Here is a 13448-nt window from a genome sequence, read left to right as displayed (position 1 = left end):
ATAATTCCTTGGTGTGTTGTTTGTTTCGTTGCAGCTGAACATTGTTGTCGTACAGACTCTGTACCCCTGGTGGAAACTGTTTAGCTCAAAATGACGGAAAAAAAGAAAAAAGCCTTCGTCATGATGCACTATTCTAAAAAAAATTTAGCAAGCTTTTCCGAGAAGACTATACGAAATATGCACCTCTATGTACTCTCAGGGTCTTGAATTCAATATCGCACTCTCGTTTTGAATTCAAACCAGCATTCAAACCAGTATATTTCATATTTTTTGTTCCATCATTTTTTTTGTTTGTAAATAAACGAAATAGAAAACAATGCGTGGCATTCGCTGATTTGCTTCGGTCAGGTTTTAAACAAAGTTTATGAATTCTCAGAAGACATACAGTCGTTCAGTAATATTTCATTAGTCAAAACAGTTACCATGCCGTTAGTACGGAAATGCCATTATAATGCCAGCAGGTGCCATTATCGGATCAATTATAATTTTGTGTTGCTCTCTCAAAAACATATTGGAAAAATCGCGTGTCTTCTCGTGGATATTGAAAATGTCATGGAAAAACATGGTTAATAATCAACTGAATTATCCTCAGGGATTTCCTTTTGATAAATATATGAACAAATGACTGATTGCGGTTTTTTATGGCCACTTATATATAGAGCGAGGTGGAAGGCACGAAGCATCGCTCTTTTTGTACTTTTTTCCTACTTTAGTTGTCGTGTTCACGAAACCTCTGGGATTCAGGGCGAAGATAAGATTGGGTGACTCACTAATAGATCTTCCCGAATTCACTCTCAAATTGAGCGACCCCGTAAAAATGGCTCCAAATCGAAGTCATTTTGATATTTTAATGGTACTTTAACTATATCGATAGTTAAAGGAATGTATTATGACCTAAGACATAATGCATATTCATGTCCAACCTCTTGTTTCGTGATCACTCAAGAGATCGAAGAATTCTGGAAAGGTCTAGTATTTTCCATTTATCGACCAATTTTTCACAGCCTTAAAATATGCGCACAGCAAAGATTTTTCTTGTTTTGAAAATATTTTGGAAATAAAACTATGCATAAAATTGAAAATAATTTGATCGAGGAAACGAAAAATTATAAAGCAAAATTTAGTATATGCATATGTCTTTTTCCATGGATCTTTATCTGTTCCTAGTATATATGATATCTCGACCATTGGTGCGCATGCTCACTCCCTAGTGATTTTCTGTTGCAGCGGCAATCTCGCACCCAGAGCCTTTATTTCTTACTGCGCATGCTCGACAAGTTACAAGATTGGAATGTAATGCTGAAAGTATGAATTGTAAGGGGTGGAAGGAATGGGATTTAAATCAGTGTTAGAATATTGTGGCAATTCTACTTTCTTGTAAAATCCTGAATTTAGAATCTAAAAATATCACAATAAATTCAGCTTTTAGAATTTATTTTCTTTCTTACGACGTCATATAATCTTACACTTTTTCATAGATTTTAAGAATAAATTCAAATGATTGGTACTTGCATTTTTCAGCTCGCAAAACGTGTTAGGCGAAAAACGACCTTGAGGGAGTAAGGTCCTGAACTAGATTAAACTTCATAGAGTTTAGAATATTTCTTAGAAGAGTAAAACAGAATAAAAATTCGGTTTCGCATGCACAGTCAGGCTAGAATGAAACTGCCTCGAAAGCGCGCCTTTTGTTATCGAGTTACGTCATCAACTCCATAGCAACCAATTGCCATACTTGGCGAAACGTGAAAACAATAGTTTGCTGCTATTCTTCGAAACGCAGCAAACCACAATTTTCTAATCATTTGAATTTATTCTTAAAATCCGATGAAAATGACGTCGTAAGAAAGAAAAAAATTGTAAAAGCTAGATTTATTGTGATTTTTAAATCCTAATTTCAGAATTTTACAAGAAAGTAGAATTGCCACAATCTATCACTGACTGATTTAGTAGTAGTTCAACGGCATTTTGGCCCTGTTTTCATTATGGGTACAGGGGATGCAATTGAAATTTAGATTGAAGACCTTCTTACAGTACAATACTCCTGCTTGCTTTACTAAAAAAAAATAAAGAAGAAAAAAGAAACAAAAGGAAAAATTGAAAGGGCAGAAAGAGGAAAGGTGAAATGGAAATAGGAAAAGGAAGCAGGGGAAAAAAAGAAGGACAAACTGACAAATATGCAGTTGAAATTGGGTTGCCTGTGATTTATTTAGGCTTTGCACTGAATCATGGGTATTTGTCTGTAGCTGGAGCGTCCTGGGTTCTAGTACCAGTAGAGCAAAGCCCCACGTGCAATGGAACATGGAGACTTGTAAGTGTCCTTGTGCCTTCGACAATAATGGACGATTTTTAGCACTTTTATCATCCGATGGACGCTTAAAGGTTTGGGATTGTACGAATGGATCATTAAAGCATCAATATACACCTAGTTCTCATTTGTCGACGACGTGTACTTGCTTAAAATGGTCGAATTCTTCACGTGGTTCGGTGAGTGATTGCACCATACGTTGTCGACATTAGTTCAAGGATTCTTCTTGATATTCGCTTAAAAAACCCTTTCTTAGGTTTTCTAAAGCTTCAGTTAAGAAAAAGGAACTTTTTAGTTATTGTTTATGAAAGAAACAAACGGAATCCTTACACGAGTTTCATAGAAAACGTCTCTAATAAAATTGTTTAGAGGGGACCAAAGCAGGCAACCCAAAATGCGACGAAAAAACGTGTTTAAAAACGTTTAAAAATTCCTACAATTTTTAAGGATTCTCTTCTCAATTTATAAATCTAGAAAGACATTATTTTAATATAGAGTTAGGTTAATAAAAACCAACTAAATTAACACGTATAGTTTACCCCATCATGGATGCAATGTGGTTGCTATTATAAAGTAACGTAATTTGTCACGTATAACTTACACTGAATTTGAGTTGCTTCTCGGTATTAAAACTGTAGCAAGTCTAAAGTTTCAGCTTGCTCAGCTTTAATAACCCAATATGAGATGAGGACTGTAGACCTGTAAACTTTGTTGATGATACAGTATTTGAGAGACCTGCCTTAGTTGCTCTTTTGCTATAGTATATGCTGTGTGTCTTCCCTGTGTCTGACTGGAAAAAGTTTTTCAGTTGTTTGTTTGCAGCCACCTTAATGTAATAATCCTTGAAACCTGTAGTCTCTTCATTGACTTTCTGGTTACAAATTATATCAATACTTAGATGTATGATAGCAAATGGCTTATTCCAGAGGAGGGGAAGCTGTTTCTGTTTAGAATTTGGCTTTTTGAAAATGAATGGAAGATTAGTAAACAAATATCCTGTTTCAGACTGTAGTGCTGAATTTTGAAATAACTTGGTTCAGCCTTGCTTCAAAATTCACATTCAAATGTTCTAGGAATAAGCTTATACTGGTATGATGTAATTTTGAAATTAGGTTGAAAACGCAAGTGGTCATTATTTTGGTTTTCAAAAATGGCTCTTTTCACTACTAGTGGTCTATCACTAATAGACACTAGTAGCTCGGCCAATCAGAGCACAGGATTTGTGATAGACAATTAGGCTTAGACTAAAATATAGATTAGCTCAGGGGCTGTTTCAAGGTTCAATGAAATTTTCAAGGTTCAAGATAGAAATATCAGCACTAAGGTAGATGGCAGTTGTGTTCTCTCATACCAAATATTTATACAAACTCTGTTACAAATAGGAAAGTCCGCGAAGAAAGAAGCAAAAAACGTCCCATAAGTCATCATCAGCATCATCTTCGCCATCAGTCATTGCCCTTGGTACATCATCTGGAGAGATATTGATATATGACTTAACTGAAGGAGAGATTCAGGAGAGATTGGTCAGTATTGCTTTAAATGATGTATCCTATATGTATAATACCCAAGTTGCATGCTAAGTTGCTTTAGTGCTGGCTTTCATGAATGTTCCTCCATGTTCAGTGTTAGTGATGGGACATGATGATAAATTTAAGGAATTTGTATAACACAAATACATCATCTGGAGAGATATTGATATATGACTTAACTGAAGGAGAGATTCAGGAGAGATTGGTCAGTATTGCTTTAAATGATGTATCCTATTTGTATAATACCCAAGTTGCATGCTAAGTTGCTTGTTTGAGTGCTGGCTTTCATGAATGTTCCTCCATGTTCAGTGTTAGTGATGGGACATGATGATAAATTTAAGGAATTTGTACGTGTAGAAAATTAACTTAAATGTTACTTTTCATGGGTATTTTGGGGTTTGCCCTATTTAACTTGGTAGGATAGCATGTGAGAGCATTGGAGGGGATGTTATATCCTTACCTGCTGTTAGGAAATCTGTAGAAAAAAAAATTTTGGCCTTTTTGTTACTAAGATTTTGAGTGAGTAATAGTGAACTGAAATACCAGTATTATAACTGCTCTAAGTGTATGTTATTTTGTTATTAGAGTGGAGGTCACGAGGATAAAGTCACTGATATTGCCTGGAACTCAAATGGAGACCTCTATTCATGTTCAAGTGATAAACACATTGTGGAATGGAATACTGGAAAATCAAAACAGAAAAGGTGATTCCACTTTCTATCATTTATCCACAGCTGTTAATTTTTCTAAGTAGACTATATTCTGGCCACATTTAGAATTAGTCTGTTCAAATCTTTGCCTTGACTATGATTTTAACCAGTAAAATTGAGCACGAAATAAGGTATAACCAAGCAATACGGTTACTAAATTGACCAGCCACCATGACCAGCAACTTAACTGTTGTTATTTTAAGCCCTGATAAGCCATCTCACTACGCTGACAAAAAGTTGAAAATCAGTATTTATTGTAAATTTCTTCTCTTGTCCTATCCTGTAAGATGGTTTTGGTCCTTAGCTGTCTGAAAGTCAGTCATATAGTTTGATTTGTATAATGTGAAATGTAAACAAACAAACAAACAAGAGTGATTCAAGAATTCCTGTCCTTGGTGTTAAAACTTTATTACATACATGCTTAGATGTACATAAGACCCTGTTATAAAATAGCACTTGTCATTTGATCCCTCAGCCTGACATTTTACAAAATGTATTTTTTTTAGTAAATGGAAAGCTGATAGACATGGAGTCAATTCCATCTGTGTCAGTCCACTGTGTAACTGTCTTTTATCAGCTGGAAGAAGCATTAAGTTATGGGACCTAGAAACAAAACAAATGCTAAAGGTAATGTTAGCAGTCTAACAAATTTATTTGTATTGAAATTGCTTAATAAATCATGCTTGTTTCATGAAGCTTGGCACTTTGTAATAGCCAGTCGTCAACAAATGTATTGTTCCCATCCCATGATCAAATTGGAATTTAGATGTTGAATTTAGCAGGTGGAGAAAGCTTGCAAACCCAGAGAAAACCCCTCAATCTCTTACAGTGATGATTCAGACAGAGTTTTCATTGGGGATTGGGGATCGGAGAATGATCTGGTAACTGTGCAAAATTCTCTGGCTTTGTACTTGGTCCCCAGAACTCTCTGACAGTTATCTTATCTTATTATCTCATAACTTAACGAAAACCCTGGTCAGGTTGATTGAATCCATAAGCAAAGCAGTGAAGAGATATGCATTATCTTTGCACACTTCCCATGCTTCATATATAAATATATAAACACATATTAAAGGTACTGATAAAAGAAATTGCTTTTCTTTCTTGTAGAAATTCACAGGCCATGCGTCACCTGTTTCTGAATTATTATTTTTATCAAGCCCAAATATGTCTGATTCTAATGGAAACCATGTGCCAGAGAAGTCTGTCAATGGATTATACTTTTTATCAGGTACACAGGATGAAAGGCTACTTAATGTCTGGTAAGTATTAATCTGTAATTTCCATATTACAAGTTATGATTTAATTGCCTAAAGTGGGTTTCTTATACTCGGTCAGGCAAAGGTGTTCCTTTCATGATTAGATGTACATAAATCTCATGTCTTACATTACACACACGTTTTTTCTTTTTGTGCAGTTTCAGATGTGTTTAGAGACATGTGACCCAAGTATTTCTTTAAGTTTTTAAATGCTCTACAGCTCCCAGTCTGAAATCTGAGATCGAGTAACATGCTGCAAATTGTAATATTATTTTGTAATACACTTTCCATTTAGATTGGAATATTGAGTAATTACAGACTTCGAGTTAGAATTGTGATTTTCATATTTCGGTCATAAAAACATAAAAGCACAAAAAAAAAACATTTAGTCTCAGATTGCCCATCTCAGATCTCCTACTGACAATGTTTTTTGAAGTAGGCCAGTGTGTACCACTGAAAGTATATAGAAACAAGCAGATGTTTTTTATTGTTTCCATAAAAAGTCCCTATTTTGTGTGTGAAATCACTCAATTAGAATATCAAAAATGGCACTAATTTGATTGCCATTGTTTTTTTATATGTTTTATTAGGTATGTAGATCTGGAAAGCAAAGATAAGAATGCACTGGTATCACTATCATTAACTGATGATCCTGTGGCCATAGATGTGTCTCACTATGAAAGTGCTGATAAGGTAAGCTCCCTAGAATTTTTGAGAGATCAATATGAGACCCGCAAATATCTTTGATGTATTAAAGAACCAAATTAGAATATCAAATTAAGAAGAAGTCACTAGCTCTGTAATGGTATTGCAGTCATACACGTATGAGGTAACATTGTGTCAATGCATTTTGATCAGAATAATATATTGTACGAAGAAAAAAAAAGTTTGTTGTGCATGTATTAAACACTTGTGTTGTAGAGGGTATATTAACAAATTATATTTTTACTCCTTAGCCTGTGCATGTTGCTGTGATTTCCAAGGATGGACAACTACACATCTTTGAAAAGTCATTAAATGGGTAAGACTACCTAAGATGGATTATGTGGTATAGTGGTTGAAGTTTGTGTTGTACCAACAGCAAAAGCAGCAGCAGTAACATCACAATGATGATCATCATTTATATTCAGTTTATTAATCTATGGAGTGTTTTCTATACTAGAGGGGGAAAGAAACCAGTTACACCAACAAGATCTTTACAGTTGGCAACTCCAGCAGACAAGGTACACTTATTATGTAATTCACTGTAGATCTGATGGATTAATCCTTATCCAGTGGATAAATCAAAGCCGTAATCCAGTGGATAAGATTTATTTTTATTATTTTTTGCGCTATCCACCCTTTGTACAACTAGGCCTACCTAGAGAAAGATTCGTTCAGAGTGCAAAGAGTTGTGGGACATCAGGGGCTGATACCATCTTGCATCCCCAATCCAATTCCATAACCTTCTGCTCAGCTTTATTAGCCAATCTTATAATAGCCCAGGAATAGTGAATAAATTGCAAAATATATCAACATTGGATGTTTTCTGTGTGTAGAGTATGCCCTCATTTGAAATTGTGCCCGTTAAACAAAATAATACATGCTTATGTTTTAATTGCTTTTACTTTTAGAATAAACCAAGTCCCATTCCTTTCCTATGTGCCAAATTATTAACTGCAGAGGAGCCATCAGTTCTTGTAGCCTATGGTTCATTGGCAAAACCTCAATTTGAAACACTAGCATATGTCTCTTTTGAAAAGCACACTTGTTTAACTCGTGAAGACAACTCCATTCTTCCTGTCAAACATGGCTCCCAGTCATCTGGTCCAGTGGATAAGGCAGACAAAAACATGATTGGTTTCACTACTTTAGGTCCTTCAAACATGGCACTTGCTAGACCAAGTATGGCCCAGAATGGAGAGAGTGGAGAGCAGAGCTCAACAACCAGAAAACAAAATATCCCAGAAGAAGTAAGGAAGTCCATATTGACCTTTTGTTCAGACAATTCATCTGTCTTGTAGAGAATATAACAACAACAACAAAATATGCACGATAAATGTGATGTACTTTTATTTAAAAAGTAGTGTTTTCTCCAAAAAAAATATTTTATTCATTGTTTGATTGTTTAGCTAGTAAAGAAAGAAATATATATTGATAAGGCAGACAAATAAAGACTACTTTGTTTATGTTTTTTCAGAGCCTCGAAGACAGGTTAAAAGCAATGAATGAAGTGAAGGATAGAAAGTAAGTATATTTTTGATCATAAATGTCGTATGTACATTCACTAGACATAAAACAGTTACAATTGATTTGCACGATTAAACAAATTTATGGCAAATGCATGCTAGGAGCACTGGTAATGGCTTAAGAAAGTCAAATTTATTTACATCCATTCTCAATCATACGCGCCGCTCTAGTGATCGCGACAAACAAGGTTTTGGTGGACGTCAATCAAGGCATTTCCATGACATCCTATAGGCACGTGCCCTATAACTTTTTGTTTTCTGACAATGTTGTACATAGAAAAGCCTTGTGATTGACATCCACCAAAACCTTATTCGTCTCGACAGAAACAATCGCTAAAGGGTGCATGTGATTGAGAATGGCTGTAAAAGGAGATTATGAAAGTCTTGGACCTTCCTTGGCATATATATCATTTTGCTAACCCAAAATCATGCAGTGTGGAACTGAAGCCATTTACATAAAATTTTTAATCTGCTCTACCTACTGTAAGTAGTACTTACACCTCTGGGAAATGTTTTGCAGGCTAATACATGATGATAATGACTTCAGAATAGGAATTGCCGTCTGATCGAAACTTGACGACAAAAGGGTCTCTGAAGCCTGCATCCATTTCTCTACAGTTTCTCAAATGGCATTGCAATCTAACTAGAAATGTGATAGCTCAAAAATACTTTTCTAATGTTTCCAGGGTAGCAAGGAAACCAATCCCAACGACGTCTTCTATGGTACAGATGTTGACCCAAGCCTTACATAGTCAAGACAGACATCTTTTAGAGGTATCCCATGGCTTTTTGTCTATTCCACTTAGTTGATGTACTGTACACTGTATTCTACAAGAGAAATGTTTTGCAGGCATATACATGATGAGAATGACTTAAGAATAGGAATTGCCGTCTGATCGAAACTTGACGACAAAAGGGTCTCTGAAGCCTGCAAGCATTTCACTAGGGCTCTAGGCATTGTATTCTAACTACAAAATATGCTGTTAAGTATGTTCAAGAGTTAAAGGGGGCACTTGGATGAAAACGCCGCAATTTTTGAAAGTCCAAATAACTGAAGTATTTGAGGATAATATGACTCAATTAATTGTACAATTATGCAAACCAGATTAGTAAAAATTTTAGCCTGTGAGCCATTTGCAAATGGGAAATTTTGGTTTAAAAGCAAAAGGAACAATAGGGTTGAGTAAATGACGTCATTTACTCACAATTTAGTTGCTGAATAAAACTTATATTTTTCATACCCCACTTTTTACTGTCAAGAAATGTTGCTTGGCTACTATTCCGACCATATACATAGGTTTACCCAAGTTTAAAGTCATTTCCAATTTTCATTGATTTTCATTCAAGTGCCCCTTTAACAGAAACGTGAAAACATCTCCATAACCAAGCAAATTATGAATTGATGTAGTCATTAATGTAAAATATTTTCATAACTAGGATGTGCTTCAAATTGGAGTAAAAGGGGGTACAATAAAAAATACAGTGCGCAAACTACCAGTACAATTCATTGTACCATTTATCAAAGAGGTAGGTATAACAAAGTAATAAATGAGTTCAAAGTCATTTACCCATTAATAACACCTATCAGAGCTTCAATCATAAAAGATGTAAGATAGTTAGGCTGATTTAACTTGGGAAAGATAAGTATTTGCTAAATATCCTTATTTTTTATTTTGTTTTCTATTAGATAATCTTCAAGATCCAGGTTAACCCAAACAGGTAATTTTGCAGTAAATGCGTAATTATTCTATAATAATTGCAAGATTTTGTTCAATTATTTTTGAAGGCAGACATAACTAGTAACTACCATGTTTTTTCACTTTTCTCAATATAGAGGTAGTCGACTAACTGTGTGGCTGAAGAGCATTCTTAGTATACATATGACATATCTTATGACAGTAAGTTTACTTTTTTTTCCTTTGTCCCTAAAATCCAGGCTTTTCTGCTTCCTTTATTATATTGCATGAAAAAAATATATACTCTTAGGGACAGGTAAATCTTAATTTTGTCCTACTTGTAATTGAATTTATAAAATAACTGTTATGAATGTCGCGTTCTGATTGGTTTGGAGCGTGTGCTTTATGAGAGTACATTGCACGCGCGTGCACTTTCTGTTGTGTCATTCCTATCTAAAATAATGGTTATTTGATTTTGTATTTTATAAAAGAAGTAAAAAACTTGCTTGCTGTGCTGTGCTGTGTGCCGTACTCCAGAAGTGTCCAGAAGCACTCCGCTACGCGTCGTGCTTACTCCTAACACTTCTCTCGTGTTCTGCCAACCCACACGTGCTTCATGACTGCACACAGCACGCGCGCACGTTTTCTATTTTTTCAGTAATGCATGCTTTAAAAATCAGGACAGATGCTAATCATTTTTTTAAATGGCATCTAGCAAACAGGGATCCCATCCTTCAAGCTCTTCAACACCCAGATTAACTGAAATTTATTTTGAGCATTTTTCCTTGTTTCCAGGTTCCAAACCTTGTAGAATCCTTAAGTAATCTATATACCATGATGGAAACAAGAGTTGGTATTTATGGCAGACTGTGTAAACTACAAGGAAGACTAGACTTAGTCTTATCACAGGTAGGTCTGTCTTTTTATGGTGTGTTTACTGTGAACTTCACTCAGTCAGCAGTTACAGTTCTTTCGCATGTGGGTAATCGTAACGAAGTGGGTTTTTGTGGACGTCAATCAAGGTGTTTCTATGACATTCAACAGGCACACGCACTCAAAAGCTTTGAGTTTTGGGACAATACCATGGTTCCGAACACTTTTATTGACATCCACCAAAATCTAATTTTGTCATGATAGAAAATTGTCAATTTCGAGGCAAAGGTCAAATAGAGAGTCTTATTCTCAGCTGAATGACATGTGGTCTGAAGTGGGAAAACATTACACCAAATCTCAAGAGGTCTTTTAAAGCTTATTAATCAGTGACTTGTGGTGCAATTTAGTTCGGCATTTGGGCCACTGTGGCATGCTATAACTTACAGTTTTTAACTAAGACCATTTGATTGCACTTTCCTGTTAAAGGTTTCCACCCAGAGCCAGGCAGACGATGAAGAACGGATGCTCAATGAACCTCTTACAGTTTATAACGAGGAAGGTAAGTCAAACCAGCATAATTTCTTCATATTTTTTTCTTCTTTAACATGCATAAGTAAAAAAAACAGCAGTGCTCTTACTACTCGTTAAATTCCTGAAAAACTCTTGGAATTTAGCATTTTTTCCAGGTAAACCCTTTGAATATCCACTTTTATTGGGCCTAGTCCTGAAAAATTGTTGAACTTTTAAGGGTACATTGCGTGGCGAGGGTGGTAGAGCAGACATATGATGATAATAATCACTTAAGAATAGGAATTGCCGTCTGAACGACACTTGAAGATGACAGGATCTGATGTCTGCTATTTGTATTATTTACATAATTATAACTTCTATTTCCCTTATTAGTGGAATGTTTTTAATGCACTTTTATTAACTGGCCTTATTGTAGATTCTGAAGAAGAGGTGCATCTTGAAGACAACTTGGCTTTAGAGGGAGAACATTCTGATTCAGAGGTACATAACCTTTCGTTTCTTTGATTTAAATGATTCAATTTATTATAATAACTGCAAACTGTGCAGCTCTTACCCTTTTTTACCTGTTTGCGGGATGTCTTTTTGCCTGGCATACAGACCTGGCATTTAGTTGTTGCATCGTAGTTGACTAGGATTCTTTAAGAAAATCCTGGATTTGCGATTTGTCCCTGATGAGTCTTGTTCAGGCAATTGTGATGATATTTTTACATAAAAATAGGAATTGCCGTCTTATCGATCAATGACGACAAAATAATTTCTGATGCCTGATACGGTCTTAAACTTTATGAGGCATAGAATTTTTTCGAAAAAGCAATCATATCGACGTTCGTACTTTTTTCCACTTCCACAGGGAAAATGGGACGAAGATATGGAAGATGATAATGAGGAGTGTTTATCCATCGACTCTGAAGATGATGACGACAATGCGAAAGATGATGATGATGAAGACGACGATGATGAAAACGGAGATGATGATAATGACAATGAAGGCTGAAGGATGATGCCACCAATAGATTATAAATATATATGGGAAAAAATCATCGTCTTGTGTTCTCATTGGGTTTGCATTTTCACGCGACATTGTTCCAACAGAAAAAAATCTAAATTTTTAATATTATTTCTTACTCCAAAAAATACAGAATTAATATCGTATTTTACCATATTTTTAAGTTCGTGACCTATAGCACGAGCAGAGTGGTACCGAATAATTTGTTTCACATTTTTCTCAAATGTATGTTTAAATATGCGCGGTCTCGTCGGTTTTGCGAAGGTTTCTCGCGTGATTATGCAAGCCAGTGATTACAGTTAATAGCAATCACAATTTACAAAAGTCAGTCAAAGCTTCCTCCATGTTCATTTAGCTGTACATATCCCAAACTCATAGGTATGGTCAAGAAATATATCATCAAAGTTTGTTGTGTGATCGACGAACTTTTATCAAATAAATGTTCAAGACGTTCAGATTATATTCATCTTTTGTTCTTAATGAAACTTTGGCCATTGTACTATTGTATTGTACTGCGCACCTCCTGTCTGGTTTCCACGGATGTACTCTTCTCGCCCTCTTGGATTTCCATTTGTCTTGGGCAACAGTGGCGGATCCAGGACTTTAAGAGGGGGGTTCATTTTTGCAAATCTCGGCACAACAATAACGTTCCCTTGCATCATCATTTTTCCCGAGGCACATCACTGGCCTAGGGGCGCTCCTGATAAGGATAACCTATTCATCAAAAAGCGGACCTAACGTACTTTTATTTATTTATTTAAAAAAATATCAAAAATACTAGGTACCAGCCGGTGGGGGGTTCATTTGCACCCAATGAAACCCCCCTAAATCCACTCCCATCTCCCAACGGTCGGTTAAAAAAAATCCTCTGCTCGCAGGGTATTTAACCCCACGATCTCCCACCTCAAACCCAGATATTTCATTGCATTGTAGTAGTTCTCAAAGACTTGTAGCTATTTTTTTTTCAACCATAATTTACATTAACTCCGTTTGTAAATAAATAATCTTTTGCCTGAAGCTCAAGTGAACGAGATTGGTTGACGATTAAAGGGCCTGGGGTTTGCACGTGAGTATCACGTGATTTTCCCCGCCATTTCTAAAATAGATGAACACGAGTGTGAACTCCGTCTAGTCTGGCTCCTTGTCAAGATTATGGCGGTTGTGTTGTGTTTGTGGAGTTAATTTCTCGGTATTTACAGGTACGTAGACATTCTATTATAGAGTGATTTTCCTCAGAGCGTAAAATACTACTGTATGCTATTAGAGGTTCCATTGTTTTCTTTACTGTGTGTTTCTTGGCAAGGTGTTAGGAAAATCACTCTAGTACTATT

The 13448-nt window shown here is 35.7% G+C and overlaps 1 protein-coding gene across 1 annotated transcript; it reads left to right on the top strand.

Annotated features, from left to right (window-relative positions):
• The first annotated feature begins 2255 nt into the window (after positions 1-2255).
• LOC116288100 (WD repeat-containing protein 43) lies at positions 2256-12577 on the top strand. The gene is made up of 18 exons (XM_089036363.1): positions 2256-2484; positions 3688-3828; positions 4420-4538; positions 5051-5171; positions 5655-5806; positions 6394-6496; positions 6760-6824; positions 6966-7026; positions 7417-7755; positions 7983-8029; positions 8718-8805; positions 9469-9558; positions 9719-9750; positions 9866-9929; positions 10503-10616; positions 11067-11139; positions 11527-11591; positions 11962-12577. The coding sequence occupies exons 1-18, from the start codon at positions 2299-2301 to the stop codon at positions 12103-12105; spliced, it is 2004 nt and encodes a 667-aa protein (XP_088892489.1). The 5' UTR covers positions 2256-2298; the 3' UTR covers positions 12106-12577.
• The last annotated feature ends 871 nt before the right edge of the window (positions 12578-13448 follow it).

Source organism: Actinia tenebrosa, unplaced genomic scaffold, assembly GCF_029948245.1.
Source record: "Actinia tenebrosa isolate PJP-AT-01 unplaced genomic scaffold, QUT_ActTen_1.0 PGA_scaffold4__44_contigs__length_22323623, whole genome shotgun sequence".
In the NCBI taxonomy this organism is placed as follows: Eukaryota; Metazoa; Cnidaria; class Anthozoa; order Actiniaria; family Actiniidae; genus Actinia; species Actinia tenebrosa.
Note: the sequence above shows the minus strand (reverse complement) of the source record. Positions and strands in the feature narration are given on the sequence as shown.